This window comes from Typha angustifolia, chromosome 11 (assembly GCF_048772165.1).
Source record: "Typha angustifolia cultivar Huaian chromosome 11, ASM4877216v1, whole genome shotgun sequence".
Taxonomy (NCBI): domain Eukaryota; kingdom Viridiplantae; phylum Streptophyta; class Magnoliopsida; order Poales; family Typhaceae; genus Typha; species Typha angustifolia.
The window spans coordinates 15,587,476-15,609,493 of record NC_133249.1 but is presented as its reverse complement, the minus strand read 5'-3'; the positions used below and the strand labels follow the sequence as shown (position 1 = coordinate 15,609,493).

At 41.5% G+C, this 22,018-nt stretch overlaps 5 protein-coding genes across 5 annotated transcripts; 3 read left to right on the top strand and 2 right to left on the bottom strand.

Annotated features, from left to right (window-relative positions):
* Positions 1-421: 421 nt before the first annotated feature.
* LOC140770959 (large ribosomal RNA subunit accumulation protein YCED homolog 1, chloroplastic) lies at positions 422-2,535 on the bottom strand. The gene is made up of 2 exons (XM_073112297.1): positions 1,961-2,535; positions 422-1,037 (listed from the first exon to the last, which is right to left on the bottom strand). Exons 1-2 carry the CDS (start codon positions 2,479-2,481, stop codon positions 626-628), a joined length of 933 nt encoding a protein of 310 aa, XP_072968398.1. The 5' UTR covers positions 2,482-2,535; the 3' UTR covers positions 422-625.
* Positions 2,536-2,656: 121 nt separating this feature from the next.
* On the top strand, positions 2,657-7,425 carry LOC140770957 (uncharacterized protein At2g02148). The gene is made up of 9 exons (XM_073112296.1): positions 2,657-2,798; positions 2,916-3,201; positions 3,384-3,510; positions 3,608-3,946; positions 4,043-4,205; positions 5,197-5,320; positions 5,417-5,467; positions 6,308-6,571; positions 6,753-7,425. Exons 2-9 carry the CDS (start codon positions 3,019-3,021, stop codon positions 6,852-6,854), a joined length of 1,353 nt encoding a protein of 450 aa, XP_072968397.1. The 5' UTR covers positions 2,657-2,798; positions 2,916-3,018; the 3' UTR covers positions 6,855-7,425.
* A 1,743-nt stretch (positions 7,426-9,168) lies between these two features.
* Positions 9,169-13,003, top strand: LOC140769544 (putative disease resistance protein RGA3). Its single transcript, XM_073110268.1, has 2 exons — positions 9,169-12,752; positions 12,834-13,003. Exon 1 carries the CDS (start codon positions 9,372-9,374, stop codon positions 12,702-12,704), a length of 3,333 nt encoding a protein of 1,110 aa, XP_072966369.1. The 5' UTR covers positions 9,169-9,371; the 3' UTR covers positions 12,705-12,752; positions 12,834-13,003.
* Positions 13,004-13,161: 158 nt separating this feature from the next.
* On the bottom strand, positions 13,162-17,318 carry LOC140769545 (uncharacterized). The gene is made up of 8 exons (XM_073110269.1): positions 16,170-17,318; positions 15,992-16,076; positions 14,902-14,998; positions 14,731-14,794; positions 14,587-14,643; positions 14,432-14,469; positions 14,261-14,342; positions 13,162-13,687 (listed from the first exon to the last, which is right to left on the bottom strand). Exons 1-8 carry the CDS (start codon positions 17,232-17,234, stop codon positions 13,598-13,600), a joined length of 1,578 nt encoding a protein of 525 aa, XP_072966370.1. The 5' UTR covers positions 17,235-17,318; the 3' UTR covers positions 13,162-13,597.
* Positions 17,319-19,358: 2,040 nt separating this feature from the next.
* LOC140770853 (trans-cinnamate:CoA ligase, peroxisomal-like) lies at positions 19,359-21,366 on the top strand. Its single transcript, XM_073112161.1, has 2 exons — positions 19,359-19,583; positions 19,663-21,366. The coding sequence occupies exons 1-2, from the start codon at positions 19,386-19,388 to the stop codon at positions 21,205-21,207; spliced, it is 1,743 nt and encodes a 580-aa protein (XP_072968262.1). The 5' UTR covers positions 19,359-19,385; the 3' UTR covers positions 21,208-21,366.
* The last annotated feature ends 652 nt before the right edge of the window (positions 21,367-22,018 follow it).

Here is a 22,018-nt window from a genome sequence, read left to right as displayed (position 1 = left end):
TCTTCTTTCTCCATGCAATCTCTCTACCTCCAGTATAAAATGAAGAGAGAATTACACCGCTGAGAATCTGAGATGTGGATAAATATGAGAACCAATAACTTCAGATGATAAAGAAGTTAAGGAGAGGATGAGTTGGGACTTTTTAAATGATACGATCTTATTCGAGTTTCAGATGGATAAGGTTACTGTATACATTAAAATTCTATCTAAACTAACTAGGTTAGGATTACACAAAATCTCAACTGACAGAGTTCAACTTATAGGTGGGATAGAATAAAATCCCATGAATACGTGATTTCTTTTTCTTTTCCTTTTTTTCAGACGGAAACAACAAACACTCAATCGGTAGGATAAGTGTTAGACTGTTGAGACACAACAACGTACAAAAAGGTTCTTCAAGTCACCATTTAAATAATGTTACCAGCCAATAGTAGTAATTTGATCCTTGATCATGCTTCAAATTACATTAAAAAAGAAAAAAAAATTATTTGGTTTACATGTCTCAACTGTAAGAATGACACAACAAAATAGAATCTCAGCGCAATGAAGCCGCTGCAAGAAAGTCATCAGCATGCAGATTGTTCGATAAAACTCAGCTAATATATAGTGTTGCTTCGGCAATATGTTAAGTTTGCTGCATCCGCTTTCTTAAGCCCTTCAAAGGTCCATATTCGTCCGTACTTTCGACCACCTCTTTGCTGCAATTGCAACTGCTCTTATTCAGATTTGTGCCGCATTTGAGGCATAAACCTTTACAGATTGAACTGCATACAGCATTTATTGTTATCTCCACATGCACGATATCGCGAATGTGCTTTGATATATCGATTTCCTTTTCTTCAGATGGAAAATAGAGCCTGTCATCCAAGTCTATGTCTTCATCCTCATCTTCCTCATTGCTGCTTCCGAAGGAGTTTTTCGACTTGTCCTGTCCAAACATCACTCCCATGTTGATTACATCGGGTTCCTCTATAGGATCTTCACTTAATAAAAGAGTAAAGTTTGAGAATATGCACTCAGCAGCTGGTTCAGCACACCTGGGAAAAGGAAATGTTATTCGCAGATATACTAACAGTGTCAGGCTGCCAGCCATTGCATTAGAAAAGAAAACAAGGAGTAATTGCGACAGCGGAAAGAGCAAATCAGGGACGAAATGATTACTCAACAGTGGACCAAGTAATACCAAGTGAAAGCCCCAAACTTTCCAACGTTACTGATCTGAACAGTATTTTGAATATGTATATTGGTGCAGAACATTTCATAACTCTAGTTGTGTTATACAAGAAGCGTGCTCGAAGAGTTCGCACATCTGTCTCAACCTCTGCTGTAAAATACATGATGGAAGGTATACACTGAGACAAACAAGTAGAGCAATTGACAGAAAACATACTACATGCATGTGAAAGCAACAGTCTACATCATTTTCTGTAGGATTCTTTTCTCCTTGTAAAGTTGTAAGAACTCCACATTCCAGAACAGAAACCAAGGTTCAGTTAAGAAAGCAAGGTAAATAAAGATATGACACAAGGGAAACTATCATATCATTCTTAGACAGAGCTAAATCTCTTTCCATGTCTTCAGACTTCTTTCCTAATCATCACTTTGCATGGAAGACCCAAGTAGTACTAGAAGGCTAGGAACAAAAAACTTAAAGAGAGGAGAAAATCCAACAATTTATTCGGCATGACTAACACACAGAGTTATCAGAGTGTGTCAATTTGCTCTAGTTGTACTACGCCTCTTCTATAAATGAGGTCCAATTTTACTCCAGAAACATCCAGTTTTGGAACAATTAGACATCATTCAATCAAAGTAATATATACCATTTTAATATAAGTGGTGAAGTTATACATAGAATAGAAAGAACATCGATGAAATCCACTAACCCAAAAAGAAAAGAAGAAATAAGTTTTCCACACACGAAGATAAGCAAGCAAGAAGGGGAAAGAGAAACACCCACCTGTTGCAGCCGAGAGTGATCACAGTCCGAACGATCCCATCCAACCTCAACCTCCTCCTCCTCCTCGTCACATCCACCGATACAAGCACCGGAGTCTCCTCCTCACCCAAAGGCGCCTCCTTTCCCCTCCTCGCCGGAACCCTTATCCCCATCTCCGACGCCCGAGACCTCGACACGGCCGTGGAGAGCTTCCCCAGCCCAAGCCGCTCGAGCGTGGTGGAGTACTCCACGTGGCACACCGACGGGTCCCTCCGGTACACGACGGCGCCCTCCCACGGCGAGCCCGCGAGGTCCTCGTCGACGCAATCATCTACGATGCCGAAGTCGGTGGTCTCGGAGATGGTGAAGGATGAGGAAGGGCGAACCGAGGTGCGTAAGAGGACGGTTGGGGATTTGGAGGTGAGATATGGGAAGGTTAAGGTTGGGCTTGGAGTGAAAGGGGCGGAATTGGGAGAGGAGAAGGGAGGGAGGAGTTTGATGGGGTGGGAGAGAAGGGACGAGTGAGGGAAGAGGAGAGCCATTAATGGTGGGTTGGAGTTTCGGTTTTCTTTTTGGGGCTCTATCGGTGAGGTTTATGGGGGAGGGAGAGAAAATTTCAAATTACACCCTATATTTTAGTATTTGCGACTTTTTTCAAGCTATTTGTAATTCGACCCTCCTATTGCCTCTAAATTATTATAGTACCTATTAATACTACTAGACAACTATCCTATTCAGCTTAGTAGTAGGAATTATAAGAGGATGCGGGGAGACTACCGGCTCGGAAGCAGGTGTGGAGTTGCCGGAAGACAGCCTCGGAGACAGGCTCCGCCGTTCTAAGGCTCAGCTCCGTCATCAGGTTCGGAACTCTCTCTCTCTCTCTGTACCTCTGTTTCCCTCTCTCTGAGAGCTCAAATTTTGGGCTTCTCCAAGCCAAATCCGGAAATGGCGCTAGGGTTTTCTCTCCAATTCCCAGGTTTCTTCGGAGGGGAGTCGAAGGAGGTGGAAGGGGGAGAGGAGCTGTCGCTAGGGCTCCGGCGGTGGCGGTGGAGGAGACGGAGGAGGGAGGTCTTGGAGCCATGGGAGCTCGGGTTCCGATGCAGCACTATAACATGAGAGCAGGGAGCTCTTACATCAGTGGCTCTTTGCACGATCTTAACACCGTGGATGGTCGCCAGAACGAGATCGAAGGGATCAGCGATGTGGATCGCGAGGCGGTTACTGAGGATAGCTTGGAGAACGAGGATGAGTCCAATTCCGTGGTATGATGCCTCGATCTCTTGGTCTTTTCAGATAAGTTTGAATTTTGAGAAGATTGGTTCTTTATCGTGGCATGAGGAGTTGATTAGATATGGGGTTTTGGGTTGTTTAAACTTTAAAGTTTGGAAGTTTGGAGTTTGGAGTTTTCATTTACACAAAATATTTGTCTTTGATGGTTCCCCAGGACTGCATGCATGAATCGTATAGGAATTCGTTAGCTCTGCATGGTGTAGGAGTAGATGAAGAGCGTTCTGTACTCGAGAACAGTAGCAGGTCTTCTACTCCGCCTTACAACATCCTCACCACTGAAGGTATCTTATCTTGGCAGATTCATAGTATTGGTATCACATTGCAAACTTTGATTTCTCCTACTTGTTTTGGTCCTTCTCATTTCCAACTTTGGAGCAGATGTTTTGCCACTTGAAACAGCAAGAGCGAGGTTCTTGGAGGTCATTGTCGATCATTTTATCACTGAGCATGTAGTTGAGGTAGCAGAATCTTCTGCGGTGGATTATGTTCAAGGGCATGACAAATTGAACAAAAGGAAGCCACGAGATGTTCGTTATGAAGGTGACCCAAGGTTTGCCTTGCCATTAATGTATATTGCAAATTTGTATGAGACATTAGTAAATGATGTTAACGTCCGCCTCGCTTCGTTGGACGGTATTCGAGAGAAAACAATAAAAGTAGCTCTTGAAGCTGCTGGTGGTTTGTATAGGAAGCTAGCAAAGAAGTTTTCGAGAAAAGGTACAGTGGAGCTTACATGCATATGCAAGATGATGGAAGCTAACTTTTTGTGTGACTGATTTGTTTATCCATACTCTCCTGTTTGTGATGTACTAGGTCATTGTAGCTTTAAGAGAAGGGAACTGGCAACTTCTCATTCAACGAGGACAAGATTTCCTGAACTTGTAGTGCAAGAAGAAAAGCGAGTTCGTTTTGTTGTAATCAATGGTTTAGAAATTGTCGAGAAACCAATCAGTATGACTATGGAGGATGCCGAATGGTATGTATATTTACAAAAATCTGAGTTTATGATGCCTTTGGTTATGACTTTATTTAGGCATATTTATTTTATTTACAAGTAAATTATGGTGCATGAGTTGCAAAATATAAAAATAAAAGCCTGATCAGTGACTCAAATGCCTAAAGAGAGTAGGTGTAAAATGATATTTCATGTCCGAAGGGGATATTAATCACTTCTTTTGGTTGTCATATGTTGTATGCATAGAAGGGGTTTAAACTGGATAGGCTCATCTAACTTATCTATAGGCATGGATGGTAGTGCTGCTAGCGTAGCTTCGTCACTCGCCATTTACCTTGTTGTTAAGTTTATCGTCGCCACTCGCCACCGCCAGAGCTTGCATCGCTCAGACCCCTATCGCGATCTAAATCCACAACTTAAGTTTTTAATTGACCAATACAACCCTCTCTCTATCTCTCTCTTTTTTCCTTCCTTTCTCGAGCTAGGGCACCCGACAGTGGTGCGAGCATCGCGAGCTCAGGTGGCGGCAAGCGGCAAAGGCGACTTGGCAAGCAACGAGTAGCAAGCCGGCAACGGCGAGCGGTGAAGGAAGTAGTCCTTTACCTTCTTCTCTTCCTCTCTTACGACATGTGTCATGTCGTGCTGTGTTGTGCCGTGCTTGTGGCACAACCATCATTATGACTATCGGAACCTTCCACATTAGCAAGAATTTGTTGAACAAGAGGGATAGAAAGGTAAGAAATCGTTAGAACTCGATAGGGGCATTGACCATACAGCACCGAGATGCTTAAAGAAGCAAATTAATCTAGAAGGCAAATACAGTATATTAGAAATAAGTAGAATGATGAACTATGGTAACTCATTCACCTTTATTTATCCTTTTCCAAGAATATTTGATAAAGAGTTTATTTTGGATGAATTGGTTGTTTGATGGAAAAACATGAGTTTGACTCGTCGAAATGAGATTGCTGTCTTATCTATCTTCTCATGACAAATATGCATGGGACAACAGGTTCAAACGCTTGACTGGTCGAAATGAGATTGCTATATCTGCAAGTGACTATAAATTTTACTCCCCTCGTCACAAGTACAGGCGAACTGCATCTCAACCAACATTTAGCATTCCTGGTTCCACTGTAAGTTGCATATTAAGTAATATATGCCTCGGGATTTATATGCTACACAGAGGGCACCTAATTTCTGTCATTCTGTTTCCTTTTATACTTAATTAGGCATTCTCAGGGAGTGATTGTTCACCACTGGGTAGTGCACCACTGAATGAGGTAAGAGCGCCTGATGTCATTCCTTGTCTACATTGTTCTATGAGTGTGTTACTTGCATGCCATGTTTCACCTGAGATTCAGATGTCATAAAAGAAAATATCCTTTGCTAGTTGGTTGACACAGATGAAGTTTTCTATCTTAAATGTCCTTACAAAGAGGATTAAATGAATATCATTACTTTTGTGCACTTGCAAGAAAATGAAAGATACAAAAAACAAAACAGGATATGTTTCTTAAATATAGATAACCAGCAATTAAGTTAGTTTTCAACAATACGGATGAGTTATATGGTTGCAGATAATGGTGGTGAGGAAAAGAGAAGATAGTAAAAATTGTATAAATATATGGCTATGTCATATCTCCATCTTCCCTCATCATACTTCATCATACTTCTGCATCTCCTTTTCATCTCTTCTCTTTACCCATGCAGATATAGTGTTCTACTAACATCAGCATTGTGTCATGTGAATTATGTTTCCTGGTTCGTTTATTCAAGTGTGGGCTCACCTAAAGGCAAGGCATTGGTCAAGTTGAGAAAAGTGGTGGTTGGCATTAGGTTACAATCTCGCTGATTGGTTGGTAGAATAATCCTCATGTGATAGAAAGGATAAAAAGGATCACAGGGCGATAAGAGCTGCAAAGATATTTAACAGGACTATTGTAAAATAGATAGTTGATATGATTTTGCAATTTCAGTGATCATATGTGCAATCTAAGAAATTATGTTTTTCAACTATTCAGTTGCTAGTGATGATTTATAGGTATAATGTATCTCTTGTGTCAAGTTGGCAGAAAAGGTACTCAGAAAAGGTACTAACTTTGCTTCATATACTCTTTCAGCCACAAAATCAGCAGCAGTCTCCACCAAAGCAGCATATGCAACAACTGCCAAACCAACCCCAGTTTCACCATCTCCATCAAACACATCACCAAATAGTTCAGCAAAGCCAACATACTCCACACTTTCCTCGCATACATCAGTGTGGACATAATTCTCATGTACCTGATATTCCTCCAGAGCATCAACCTCGTAATATGCCCCAACATGTACCTTGTTTGCAATCACTCTCTGTGGGCCATCTTGCAGGGCGTTTGCATCTAGTGGTGAGAAAATTTCTTTTCTTTTGTTACACGCTAAAAGGTATTAAAAGATTATTTTAATCTTTATGGCTTGCTGAAAAATCAAATTATGAGAAGCTGTCTCTAAGCAACTGATACATTATTTTGCCTATTTTTTATTGCGTTAAAGTTTCCTGCTTATGCCTTGATGGTTTTTATGTTTCAGCCAACAAGTCCTGCAAAGTTTTGTGACGAATGTGGTTCCCCCTATTTGAGAGAGACTTCTAAATTCTGCTCCGAGTGTGGCACTAAGAGGTTAGGGACCTGATGAAATGTATTTGTAATGTCTTTGTCTGTTCTCTTCTTTTATCCACAGCATGTCTAGGAATAGGGGCTTGCATCTTTAGATTTTCTGTTGGCTTGTACTAGTTGAATATGTCAGCACTGCCAATGAATTATAGATCTTTTTTCTTGCCAGTACTACTGTATATACTTCTTACAATGAAATCTCATGTGCATGACAAATATTTCACACCATACTTTCTCTCAAAAAGTTGGAGAAAGAGATCTCGATTCATAGAGGTAAGTTTGTAACAGTGGCACACAGTAAGGATTGATAGGTGAAATAAAGAAATCGCTGGGATAGCAAAAGAAAAGAGGAAGCCTTCAAATATTGAGCATATAAACAGTCATCCAACAGCTCATCATAGACATCCAACTGGGGAATTCCAGCTTCAGGTGGGCTGGAAGAAGAATTGAATTATTTTTCCGTAAACTGCAGCTCTCTGGACAATGGTGTAATGATGTGCCAATCAAAGCTTATCTTTATTCTACATTGAAGCAGCAAATATAGAACAAACATCAATCCTAATTATATTACCCACTTATTGCTAACATAGTTCTTTTTTTCTTAAACTGTTTATACTTTATGTATATCTTCTACATGTCAATCTTTATCAGATGTGGTTATAGTTGATACGTCTTTCAGAAGAAATTATTCTTTTCTATTTAATAGTTTGGTTCTTTTTTTTAAATCTATTTGACTTGTATTTATTCCACAAATTAATTCTTTGTCTTCTGTTTTTGTCTTGTAGGACTTTATTACTCTATTGATTGTCTTTATTTCTGTAAAATATCTATTTCCCACACTTTATTTCTAAATATTTTAAATTATCTCTACATTTAGTGCCAATAAAATAAGGAATAAAACTTTGTCAACAGCTACTCATTTGGTGTTTTAAGTTTTATTTTTAGTTGCTTATTCTACGTCTTTAAAGGCGATTTTTTAATCTGATTTCAAAATCATATGAATCTTCACCATTTTTCTTGATTATATTACACTACAATATGCATAGCACGTCATAGATTGGTGGTGTAGTCATTAATTAGATCTTGTGAAAGTAGTCAAAAATGGGTTTTTTTTCTTCTCAATCAATCAAGTATAGCAGTTTGGCTTGGAAAAGATGTGCCAGTCTTTACTTTTTAATCTTTTTATTTATTTATTTTATTTCCAGACAAGCCAAGTCCAAGTTGAAGTTGACGTAAATGTTGTTAAGATTTGATCTTCAAATTAACTGATTATATAATTGACATAATTCAATTACACCAAGTTCCCTAAACTGTAGCCTATTTTCATATTAGACTCATCTAATATCTCTCACCTTTTTTAAAGGTGTTTAACACTAAGTATTAATTTTGGTCTCTCTTTTCTTTAAAATAGTGTCTAAAATTAATCACAGAATTTTTTTAAAAATTAAGCAATGGTTCAGATGATCTAAGTATGTTTATTCTTAATTTATATTACAAATCTGTTTGCTGGAGAGTATTAGGATTCGGATCATCTAATGAGAATCTAATGCTGGGTTGGTGATTAATTGACCTGTGATGTGTTAACACAGAAGCTTCTAAACTCTTAACATAAATTACAAATTATGCCTCAATCATGTCCTATATGAGACAAAGATTGGCATTGAAATAATAAAATGGAAAGAAAATTTAATCAGGCTTTTGTTTCTACTCACTTTATTTAATCCGAGCCCTATTAGGATTTTTCGCATTGATACCCTTCAAAATTCTCTTATTTACATGTATACTGTTCTATATGTATACATTTATATTTATATCTTCTTTAAAACCTATGGCTTTTGCGTAGATTCTTTTTTAATTACTTCTACATTTCAACCATTAAATGGACTAAGTTTTAACAGTTGATTATCTTTAGAGTTAGGGATATATATATATATATCGAATATCCAACTTTAAAGGGTTATATTTTTCTTAATTTGTAATTAATCGAGTATATCTCAAAGTAGTAAAATATATACATTTTAGATGTATTTGAGAGGGATCTTTATTACATCCGTTACGAATTTTGATCGTTGACACTAGGGGTGTTTACAGTAACCGTGAAATATAGTTAATATATTTTTGCTATGAATTTTTTTATAATAAAGAAGGTCATAAGATCGACTCCTTACTCGCACACGGCTTCAAAGCCTAAACTAAAAAGAAGGAAAAAGTAAAGAGCTGTATCAACTACCAAATAACCAAATGTTGATGGTCCTACTACTTCTATTATAATGGAGCAAAAGAAGAAAAAAAAAAGAAATAAAGAAAAAGAAAAGGAATAAAGAGGAGGGGGTCCATATCAACTTCATTTCATAGAGGAAAAAGCTTTAACCAGAAGGAATTCTAGGTGCAAATAGCTGTCATCTTTCTCAAAAATGAACCAGTAAAAGTCAACAAAAAGCTAAAAAAGTTGGATCAAAATCGGTCGTTTCCTTTCATCGATGAGACATACATACATACATACACCTTCATCCAAGAGCTCCAAGAGAAATTAGCAATGGCAATAGTCCTAGATGCCTTCATGGCAAGGTGCATAACTTTGCTCACAGGCTTTGTTGATGGAGAAGCATGCGGAATCCTCGGTGTGCGGGACGACATCAGAAAGCTCCTGAAGACCATGGTGGATATCACCTCCAATCTTGAGTCCTCAGACTCAAGGAGGATGAGGGCTGAGGATCCAGTGATCAATTCATGGGTGGTGCAGCTGAAAGATGCAATATATGAAGTCGATGATATCATTGACAGGTTGCTGATCGAGGGGCGGAGATTGGTCGATGCTCGCAGGTCGTCTTCGACGGTGGTACGCCGTTCTTTTAGCCTGTTCAAATGCTTTTCCTGCACAAAATTCCGCCATGAGATCGGTATCGAAATTGCAAATCTAAATGATAGACTGAAAGAGTTAGATGAGGCTAGATTTGAATTGCCTGATCTTATGCGCACTGATCCATCTGTCGAAGAGATCAGACTAAATCATTGCCAGACTGATACTGTGGAAGCTAGGAATGAGGCTGTTGGGGCTCAGATTGAGCAGGCTGCACGTAGCCTTGTTCAATTGATCGCAAGAGGAGGCAAGAAGAAAGTTGAGGTATTTGGGGTTGTTGGAATGGATGGAATTGGTAAGACTACTCTTGCTCGCAAGATATACAATGACGAAAAGATAATCGATAATTTCCCGATACGAGTTTGGATTTCCATGTCCAAGAAGTTATCAGAGATAGATCTGCTGAAGGAAATAATTACAAGTGCAGGAGGAAATTGCGGTGAGGCCGAGAGGAGCAAGGCTGAACTAGTTAATTGTCTGACCTCCACTCTTGTCAGAAGTTTCTTCATTGTCTTGGATGATGTTTGCAAGTCTGAAGTATGGGGAGATTTGCTCAGGGATTCCTTGATAAACATAGTGGCTAGAGGTAGAATCTTGATCACTACGCGAGATATAAACATCACAAAAAGGATTAAGGCAAGCATTCACCATGTTGATAGTATGGATGCTGACAATGGCTGGGCTTTGCTATGTAAAGAAGTGTTTGCAGACTGGGAGGAGGACAAGATGTCTAGTCTTAAAGAAGTTGGCACTAAGATTGTCGAAAAATGCAGCGGCCATCCCCTAGCGATCAAGGCCATCGCAGGAGTCCTTCGGTCGAGAGAGAAGAGCAGGATTGAGTGGAAGAAAGTACTTGAACATGAATCATGGTCCATGAGGCAGTTTCATGAACTTCCAGTAGCACTATACCTGAGTTATGATGATTTGCATTCCAATCTCAAGCAGTGTTTCCTTTACTCTGCATTGTACCCTGAGGATTACCAGATGAACTGCTTTGATCTCGCTCGATACTGGATTGCTGAAGGTCTTATACCAGTGCAAACTGATGCATTGCCGGAAGATCTAGCTGAAGAGTATCACAAGGAATTAATCAGAAGGAATCTTCTAGAGCTGGGTCAGAGTAGCCAAGGCCAGACTTTGTGCACAATGCATGATCTCATACGCTCTTTTGCACAATTTTTGGTGGCAGATGAAAGCATTTTGATTGATGGTGGGCAAAGGTTTAACATGAGCCCTCTACCGAAGCCTCGGCGTGCGGCAATCTGCAATGGGGAGGCAAGTTCCGAAGTCGCCATCTCTGTTAAACAGCAGAGAAGCTTGAGAGCTCTACTGTTCTTCAGTAGTCCTAATATGAGGATAATTGAGAATGTACTGCTACTTCAGACAGTACCGCTGTTGAGAGTTCTGGAATTGAGCAACACATCAATAGAAACTCTTCCAAGCTCCATTGGAGATCTAATACACTTGAGGTACTTAAATCTTGATAGGACTAATGTTAGAGAGCTACCGCCATTGATCGGATGCCTTGTTAATTTGCAAACTTTGAGTCTTGAAGATTGCCAGTACTTGCATAAGCTTCCGAAGTCAATTGCTTTGTTAGGTGAATTGCGGTGTCTTCGCCTCGCTAGAACTTCCTTGAGCTATGTACCAAAGGGAGTAGGAAAAATGAAGCATCTTAACCATCTTGCGGGGTTCACGGTAGGCCATGATTTTAATCCAGTCGAGTACTCTGAGGGGTGTGATTTAGATGAGTTGCAGTCTTTATCTGAATTGAGATATCTGCATGTGGAGAATCTAGAGAGAGCTAACTCAGGAGCTCTGGCACTAAGAAACAAACCCCTCCTTAGGGAGTTATACTTATGTGGAAGAACATCCTTGAAAGAAGAACAAGAACACGAACAAGAACAAGGAGGAGGAGAAAAAGAAGACGAAGTAGAAGAAGAAGAAGAAGAAGAAGAAGAAGGACAAGGACAACAGCAACAAGAGCCACATCATTGCACGGAGGAAGAAATCGAAAGGTGTGAGAAGATATGGAATGAGCTCTCTCCTCCACCAACCATACAAAGACTTGCAATCCAGTGCTACACTGGTAGATGGTTCCCAAACTGGATGACAACTTCCAAGTTGGGGAATGTGTTCACTGATCTTGTCTACTTGGAACTCTCTAACTGTAGTTCATGCATGCAGCTTCCTCCACTGGGCCTCTTGCCCCAGCTCAAACACCTACATATCTCAAATGCAGATGCAGTTACAGCCATTGGAACCGAGTTTCTTGGTGACCACCGTGCATCATCTGCAACAACCACCGCCTTCCCCAAGCTCGAGGTTCTAGTCGTTAAACATATGAACAATTTGGAGGAATGGTCACTAGGCACAGAAGAAGAGGTTGATCCAAAAACTGAAGGAACCAAGTTGGTGCTACCTTGTCTCAGGTCATTGGACATCCAGCTTTGTCCTAAGCTGAGATCTCTGCCGCAAGGTCTAAGGCACACATCCACTCTACATTCTCTCCATATTGAGGGTGCTGATAGCCTTACTGAGATCGGCAACCTTCCCTTCTTGACTGATAAACTCTACCTCAAGAACAACAAGAAGCTACAAAGAGTGTCCAAGCTCCCATCACTGAGATCTTTGGTCATAGATGATGCCCCCAGTTTGAAGTACGTGGACAGCCTTGATGCACTAGAGAATCTGAGCCTCATATATCCTCCTTCAACTGAGACATTCTTCTTTGATGAGCTGATCATATTCTGGAGCATCGACTTCCCCCGGTGGCTACCAGCATTACTCAAGAAGCACTACGTTGGGCCTAATGCGTCGCACAAACTCCATCGGTTTGATGTGCGGTGTACGTTGCCACTGCTCAAGAGTTGCATGGAAGGTGGCAAGAACTGGCACATTGTTAAGCAGATTCCAGAGGTGAGGATAACAAGCAGTGATGGCTCAGCGTACCTGAGGTACAGCAAAAGTCGCGGTGTCTATCTGACCAATGTGGGATCAGGAGACTGACAGAATTGGAGCTGATGATCTCTGTTCAACTATAAGATTCTGCCTTCAGTGAGTTCTTCTCTCCTTCTTGGAATTATCTTTAGCTGATGTAGCTGCTCTCTTATGTCAGACTTCTAAATCTCTTTGCAGCTAATATACTTGGCTTGGCTTGGCTTTGCGAGAATTCTGGAGTTTGGGCAACAGCGCATGTACTCTTGTTGCCATTTTTTTTAGTTCAGATGCTTGCGTTGTGCTTTATCTTGTGAGGTGATTGGCAAATGGTTTGATGAGCTTTGTTACATGATTGACACTAATTTTACTCGGTTTGAGTTGTTTGATTGTTCCTTGCAATGGTTTGATGAGCTTTGTCCAGCAAGTCTCAGATATGTATCTCTTGGAAACTTGTAAACAATACCCTTCTCCCCATTTCCAATATGATTGCAGTTGTTTTGTGGAACCAAATTGTATCACCCAAGGATTTATCTGAACAGAGATTTTTCATTGCGTATTAGATCTAATTAAGGTTGAAACCAGTAGCCGCAACTGTTACAAAATCATCTAAACAAACATAAATATACTTCTGGATTCCTGAAACAAAATGTGCCAGCTTCTGCATGGCTTGACAAAAACAAGAGCATGACTACACTTTGCGGGAGAACAAACATTCATATTTTGTTATACACCATTACCAAATAGGCAGCAGCTAATAGTGTCATGCTAGCTCGACAACAAATGCTTCAGACTTCCAAACAGCAACTCAGTCTTGCTGTTCCAATTGATTGATGTCTGGATGATGCAGAAATTAATCGCGGTACTAAGATCTGTATTACATTGACATGCACTCCAATGCAGCCACTCACCCATCGACCATTTCTTGATACGGACCGAAAAGATCTACTGAATGGATAATTGGCTCAAAATGAAGCAATGAATTTTTGAATCCTTGCTTGCGCTCGTTCCTTTTCTTCAGGTCCATCTAAATCACCAATGTTATCATGATACTCCTGCATTACAAAGGCGCAGCCAATAAGTCTCTTCATCCACCAGATTTTTACAGACGCGATCTCATGCAATGAACATGTAAAGAAGATGAAAGTGAAAAAAAAAAAAGGAAAAGAAAAGATGACTGATAATCTATAAATACTTGGAAGTTTAGGCTCTCAAGGGGCAGAAAAGGATGCAATATTTCTCTCAAACTAACAGAAGAGAAGTAGCCGAAAGCATAATCAAGCCCTGGCTACAAATCAAGCCTGACCTGCTACCCAGACAATTAGGTGTCTAACTACTATAACAGTGGAAATCAATACAAAAAAGATGCTAAGAACTAAGGCTGCACCAACTGGCACACTGGTTTGCAATCATTCTTTCTGTATTACAAAGCTAATAAACATTTGAAACAGGCGAAGAAACAACAGGAAAATTTTACCCTTCATGAACTGGAATAATTGCACTCTATTAAGTTGGAATTTTCCCTGGTTATAATTACTAAAGCCGTCACTTATACACTTAACAACCACATGGCATAAGAATCCCAACCCCATACTGGAATCAAGAAAAGGCTAGTTAATCACGTGTACCTGAAGTATATCTTTAACATCCTGCTTTGTCAATTTATGTTGCTTAAGAAGTAATTCTATTCTTCCCCTTATGCGCTGATGGCTGCAACATAGAAATCGAATATAAATTGTTACAAAACCCGGGCTAAGACAGTCGAGCAGTTTGAGAAAAGCTAATTAATTTCAACTTACTCAGAAGACCAAAGGTGTCCCAAAATGACTGCAATTAACTGAAGAACCAAAAATAAAAAAAGAAACTCACTTTAGAAAAGTAAAAAAAGAAAAGTTTTATTAATATAGATCCTCAAAATAAAGATGCTCCACAGCTTCTAAAAAATTGTGCTTACTTGAAGTGTATAGAGCCCGGCTTCAAGTTTTCGATTATAACGCTCCTCTTCATCCATCTTTTAAAAAGAATAAGAGATTTGTAAGATTTAAGAGTTCAATATAATTAAAAGCTTTGCAGCAAATCAGCAAAATGAGAAAGCAACCTCTAGATCATCCAGTTCAAGCCTATCAAAACTCTCCGTCTCAGCTTTTACTCTGTCTGAATACCTGCAAATAAAACATAGTAGGAAAGGTCTCAATCATAGCAAATTCAAGAATGATAGAAAATTGCAACATCATTCTGTATTATTTCTCAAAGCATTCCATAGCATTACCGCACATAGAGTTCCATCAGGCGGTCTATCTTTTCACATTCGTTTTCCACAAACTTGCTTAACAATCTCTCCCTTCTCGAACCTCTCACAATACCAGCTATGAAAGAATGCAATTACCACCAAAATGTAAGATAACTTGATCATTCAATAACAAATGGAATATGTTAAAAGGTTACACATACTAAATTGAGAAAAAGAGGGTCAAAAAAGCAATATGGTAATGAACTTCTCCAAATGAGAACTACGGTCCAGATCATCTAATAGAGCTCTTCCATAACCAAAATAATAATAATAATAATAAACTAATAGAGCTCTTCCATACAGTCATGGACTGCAAGTCTCATCCTTCTAGCTTGTCCTGTTATTCCTCCAAGGACATCCAACCTTATGTTCAAGTGAAGCATCCCCTCAGCTATATTTCACAGGAAAGTACAGATTCACAACTGTAGAATTTAAATTACGCAAGAAGCAAAGACTCTATGCCACAAATAGTACTGCTAATGTAGTCCGGAAAAAGCATTGGGCAAGCATAAGATGATCAAAGTAGTATAGGTGCTATAAGCCTACTTGATCTCCATGTTACATGCATGTACAAACTGACATAAACATCCGTTCACTGTATTTATACAACCACATAAGTGAACAACAAAACTGAAGTCATCAAGCCTTCTAACAAACTACTTATGACAGAGAGAAGCTATGCTAAAGATTTACCTTGAAAAGTTAGGATCATATGTGTTCAAACCTTGTCGTAAAGAGAAAACCTTATTATTACGTTACAAACTACTGGCCCCAAATGTAGTTTTAGTATCAAGCTAACAGTAGCATATTTTCTGATAATCTAAATTACATGAAGAAGTTTCTCATTCGAGAACAATTATAGTACCACAATACCTATTCAGATATATAATACTAAAAGGTACAGAAAGTAACAAAAGCTACAACTAAAGAATACAATTTAGCAGGCACCTGTTCCGCATGTTTGCACAGTTGAAAATTTGTCAACGAAAAAACTGCCATTTATTTAAAAGAAAAGAGTAGTGTATTCATACAGAGAAAATTGAAGTTCAGAAACTACTTGCCTTCTTACCAAATAATGATGCAATAAGTGAAATAATACGCTCTTCAAGCTCCTCCTGGTAACTCTCCTTTTTATTTTTCTTGCTGACCGGAATCTGCGTACCCATCAGAAAATTGAATGATTGTAAGAAAATCCAACATATTACCAAGAAAAGTTACATGACCCGAGGAGATAGAAGAAGACTTGCCTTACCCATAAATGCAGCAAAGGCCGTCTTCAACCCCAACACGTCGACAAAACGCTCGCAGGCCGGTGGATACTTTGTCATGGCGAAATCAAGCGCTCTGATCGCGGACCCATAAGCCGACTTCTTCTGCTTCATGATAATAATCATCAGCTCCACCCCCTCCGACTTCATAAACCTCTCCTTGTTCTCCACCGGCATCAGAAGACAGCATAAGCAATCAAACAAATTCTCCAGCATCTCCTCCTCGTCCGTACTCTTCGGATCCCTCGACTTATACATTGCGACGGCCTGTAAGACCCCATCCACCCCATTCATCTGCCCTAGCCGTTTCTGATTAGCTGCGCTGTTCTGCAGCAGGATCGCTAAAATTTCTGAAGCGTACTGCTTGTTCGCGTCAAATTCTCGGATTTTAATCCTTCCAAGGAGCCACCGCAGCAGCTTGGTACGCTCGCAGACCATCTCGGCCACGGCGGGCTTGACCTCGATCATGTTCTCGATCGTCGAGAGAGTGTTGTAGATGGCGGCAGACTCGTCGGGATCAGCCTCGGAAAGGCGGGCGAGGTTCTGGACTAAGAGCTCGAGGGCGTTGTTCTCTACGAAGGCGTCGACGAGGGCCCTCGCTGGCTCGTCATTGTCATCGAGAACATCCTCGTCGGTGAGATCGGTGAGGAGGGAGACGACGTCAACAGCAATGTCAGAGTTATCGTGGCCGAGGAGGGAGACGAGGGAGGGGACAAAGTTGAGTGCGACGAGGTCGGGATAGAGCTCGGGGGCGCCGGCGAGGACCTTGAGCCGCTCGAGCTCGCCGTGGAGGTCGATCTCGGAATCTGCGAAGCGGTCGGGTTGGTCGGGATGCTTCATGCGCGCCTCGAGGTTGTCGCGGAGGCGGCGCTCGAAGGAGAGGACGAGCTTCTTGGCGGCCCGGAGGTCGAGGACCTCGACGCCGGCGGCGGCATGAGACTTCTCCACCGCCTCCAACAGGGCGAGATCGACGCCGCCGTTCTCGCCGGGGGAGGGAGAAATCGGCGGAGATCCATCACGCTTGCGCTTGTGGTTGGTCTCCATTGACAGAGAAGGAGGAAGAAACCCTAGCCGTAGGTGGGTTTCCTAAAACCTCCAATAAGGGTGGCCCAATGAAGGCCTGTGCACTGCGTCGTCTTCATTTTTCCTCTACTGTGGAACACTAAAGGCTAAAAGCCCATTAAAGGGATAAAGCCCATTAAAGGGATTTTAATTTGGATTTGGGTAAATCCCCGCATCCAATTAAGTTTGTGTTTATAAGCCTAAATTCACTTCACCGCTTTATAGTTTTCATTTATATCACTTTATCTTCTATAATTATAATTAAATTAAAATGTTACTTTTTTAATTATATTTAGCTCTCCTTAATTACAAAGTTTATGTAGAATCAGATAAGCTTTCTAATGCGTTTAAAAATATATCAATTAAATTTTGGATGATAAATATATTTTAATTATTTATAATTTTGTCTCTACGAGTATCTTTAAAATAGACATACAAATTAGTTAAATATGATGAGAAAAAAAAAATTAAAAGATTTTTCTTAGAGAATTTTATAATTTAAGCCATATTGCTTGAAAAGCCATCTTGAGTTAACTTATTCTCTTTGAATTGTCTCTCCACATACTAAATAAATATACTTCTTGCTCTTAATTCCTCATCGCAGGAACATTTGAATTCTATTTGGTCTTTACTTTCCCTGCCCTTAAAAGTTGCTGCCTGGTAATAATTTAATATGGCCTTTCCTTTCTTCTATGGACTTGCTAGGAGACAAAGTAAGTGATCAAAGAGCCGTAATTTTATGACCTTTTGACCCTATACTTATACGTAACCTCGTCAGTCGTCACCTCTTGACTCCAAAATATATATATATATATAGTTTCTACTTGGACGTATTATACGTCAATGATGCAAAAATTTAACACACTGAAATAAAATAATGAGAAATCTCATATATTATTTACAACCTAATAAGTTTTGTTTTTCTTTGAAATGAATCCTTAGATAAAATTAACTTGATACAAAGAAGAAAGAAAAAATATGCTAAAATAGCCTCACTATCGGTACAACAATTGTGTGTGGCCCATGTAGAAAAATTAAAGAGAATATAAACAAATGAGCAAAATGGCTTGATAGCCACCAAAACACCACTGACATCTTACTGTATAAAATAGAGGGAGGTTGATGCAGTAAGAGTGAGGAGGTAGGAATGTTGAAGATGATATGGAAGGTAAGGTGAGGGCGATGAGCATGGCAGAGCGACTAAAGTTGGGTGAGGAGGAGAGAAGAAAGGAGTGGAGAAGGTGGCGGAGCGAAGGCTCTACCTCCGATACCTCTGCCTTATATATCGGCCACTACCAATGCAGGATATAGGAAAAGGAAGAGGAGAGGAAGGAATCCAGAGAAGAAAGGAAGAAAAGCCTGACAAGAAAGAAGCACCCCTAGGACGAGGAGGGATAAAAACCCTAGCCCTACCCCAAGCCCTAGTTAAGAACTCAAACTTTAGTCTAATATGTTATGCTTTCAATTCCTTTGACTCTTTCGATTCTATATAGACTGGCCAGCCAATTGCCATCAAAGGCGGCAGGCAGGCAGGCGTCAACAACATTTTCCTCGGTCAAACTTTCTTTCACCCTTAGAGTCCATCTATGCCAATTGAATATATCCAGCCATTTATTTCAAAAAAGAAAAGAAAAAAGTTAAAAAAAAAAAAAACTAAATGTAAGTTAGTAGAGATCTCTGACTCTAGGAGTTTTCCTCAGCCGATCGACGACCAAACTGCAACAAATTCATGCATCCCGGGACTGCAGTGCATCATCAGCTGCCGCGCAGTATGGGTTTGACCGTTTGAGCGTAGGGAGATGATCGTCCTCTGTGTATAACTTTCATTCACGAAAGTTTAAATTGAAATTTCAAATTTCAAATTACGGAAAGAAAACAATGGAATTAAAGCTTTTACCAGAATCAAAAATGGTTGGCAGGAAATATCAAATATATACCAACGGTCAGTGGTCCTTACGTAGACTACTATTTTCCACACGCCTGCTTCTTTAAATTACTCATCACCGTATATAATATTATTATCACGTTGGGATTAATCCCTTCTACCACATCTATATAAACCTCTTTTAACATACTTATGCCCCCATCACCTTCACATCCTTTTCCCACTCCAATCTTCTAAGCTACTCATTAATGGATCAACTACCCAAATGCTCAGCCAACTATGTTCCCCTTAGCCCCGTCACCTTCTTGGAGAGGGCGGCCGCCGTATACGGCGATCTCACATCGGTTGTATACGAGAATACCCGTTTCACTTGGAAGCAGACATATGAACGTTGCCGCCGCTTGGCCTCCGCTCTTCGATCTCTTAATGTTTCGAAGAACGATGTGGTGAGCCATAGTGAATGCTCTTACAATGTCTTGTCGCGTATTTAAATAGGTTATCTGATATTAGAAGTTATTTTTGTAGGTGTCTGTGCTTGCACCGAACATCCCTGCGATGTATGAGATGCATTTTGCGGTGCCGATGGCCGGAGCGGTGATCAACACGTTAAACACCCGGTTGGATGCGGCCAACGTGGCGACCATCCTGAAGCACGCGGAGACGAAGGTGTTCTTCGTCGACTACCAGTACGTCCGCGTCGCGACTGACGCCCTCAAGATCCTCGTCGCTGATGGTGTCGATGCATCGTTACCCCTTGCCGTCATGATAGATGATGTCGACGCCCCGACGGGGATACGCCTCGGGGAGCTCGAGTACGAGCAGCTGATTGCGCGCGGCGACCCGGCGCACACTCCTTGCCCGGTCGACGACGAGTGGGACCCCATCGCCCTCAACTATACCTCCGGCACGACGTCGGCGCCGAAGGGGGTGGTGTACAGCCACCGAGGTGCTTATCTAAGCACTCTTAGCCTTCTTCTCCAGTGGGGAGTCGGAAGTCATCCGGTGTATCTTTGGTCTCTTCCCATGTTCCACTGCAACGGCTGGACCTTCACGTGGGGAGTCGCCGCCCGCGGCGGCTCCAACGTCTGCATCCGGGCCACCACCGCCCGGGAGATGTACTCTGCCATCGCCGCCCGCGGCGTCACCCACATGTGCTGCGCCCCCGTCGTATTCAACATCCTCCTCGACGCCTCCCCCGCCGACCGCCGCCCGTTAACCAAACCAGTCAACGTCCTCACGGGCGGCGCCCCGCCGCCGGCGCCGTTGCTTGAAAAGATCGAACGGCTCGGATTCCGCGTGACCCACGCCTACGGGCTGACGGAGGCCACCGGGCCGGCGCTGGTCTGCGAGTGGCGCGAGGAGTGGGATCGTTTACCGACCCACGAGCGCGCGAAGATGAAGGCGCGGCAGGGCGTCAGCGTGCTGACGCTCGCCGACGTGGACGTCAAAGTCGTCGAGGACATGCGCAGCGTGCCCCGCGACGGCGTCTCGCTGGGCGAGATCGCCATCCGCGGGAGCAGCATCATGAAGGGGTACTACAAAAGCCCCGCCGCCACAGCCGCCGCCTTCAAGGACGGGTGGCTCCTCACCGGGGACGTCGGTGTGATCCACTCGGACGGGTACGTGGAGATCAAGGACAGGTCGAAGGACGTGATCATATCCGGGGGTGAGAATATCAGCAGCGTCGAGGTGGAGGCGGCGCTCTACGCCCACCCGATGGTAGCCGAGGCGGCGGTGGTGGCCATGCCGCACCCGAGGTGGGGCGAGACGCCGTGCGCCTTCGTGGCTCTCAAGGAGGAGGAACACGGAAGAGGGAAAATAAAGGAGGAGGATATCATGGCGTACTGCAGGAGTAAGATGGCCGGGTTCATGGTGCCGAAGAAGGTGGTGTTCATGGAGGAGCTGCCGAAGACTTCCACCGGAAAGATACAAAAGTTTCAGCTGAGAGAGATGGCTCGTGGGCTCAAGGTCGCCGAGAGGAAGAAGACGGCCAACGTGGGCTCCACGTCCAAAAGGAACAGACACGTCGATGGCCACGTGGAGCAGGTGATGGCCAAGTCACGCCTTTGACTTTCTTAGTTGGTTTAATAACATACGTGAGAACTTACCACGTGTACAGAAAAATAAACATTTTAGTATATATATATATATATACTTCTGTAACATTTTAGTTCTCTCTTGGCTATAATATGACAGTCGGAGAAAAATAAAAACACTTCATAAATCTAATTTTATCCTTCTACTTCTCGCTAACTCTAACATCTACAACAAAACTCAAACTCATAACTTTTATCATAGACTAATAATAATTTTTAATAAAATTTCACTGCTGAGCTACAGTGGTAGAGTTGTATAATAACTAATAAGCTTGACTAAATGACTTCTAGTTCTTCTATATCTCTTCTGTGGCAAAGTGACTTCCTTTGTTTGGTGATGGATGATTGCATTCACGATCATCAACTATGACTCCTATATATATATATATAATATAGCAGATTAGATCATTAGATGAGTTAATATAATAAACATGGATAAGATTATTTTAGTTAGCAGGTCAATCCAGTTAGGGTGAACTTAATTATATTAATGTAAACACGATCAAAGTCTTTGGATTCGGATCGGATTGACCGCAGCAGGTGAGGAGGAATGAATAGATTAATCGTGCAGTCAGATAACGTGAACTCCTGCGCAGTGGAACACATTCTTAGCTCTTGACTCTTGACGGAGAAAATAACACGGCATGATAACTTTGCCCGTTGGTCCCAACCTTGACTGCGAATTGCTTTGATCTTCACTTTTCTTTTATTTTTCTTTTTTCCTCTTTCAAAAGAATAAAAAGTTAAAAGGCATGCATGTTACTGTCATGTTATGTTCACATTCT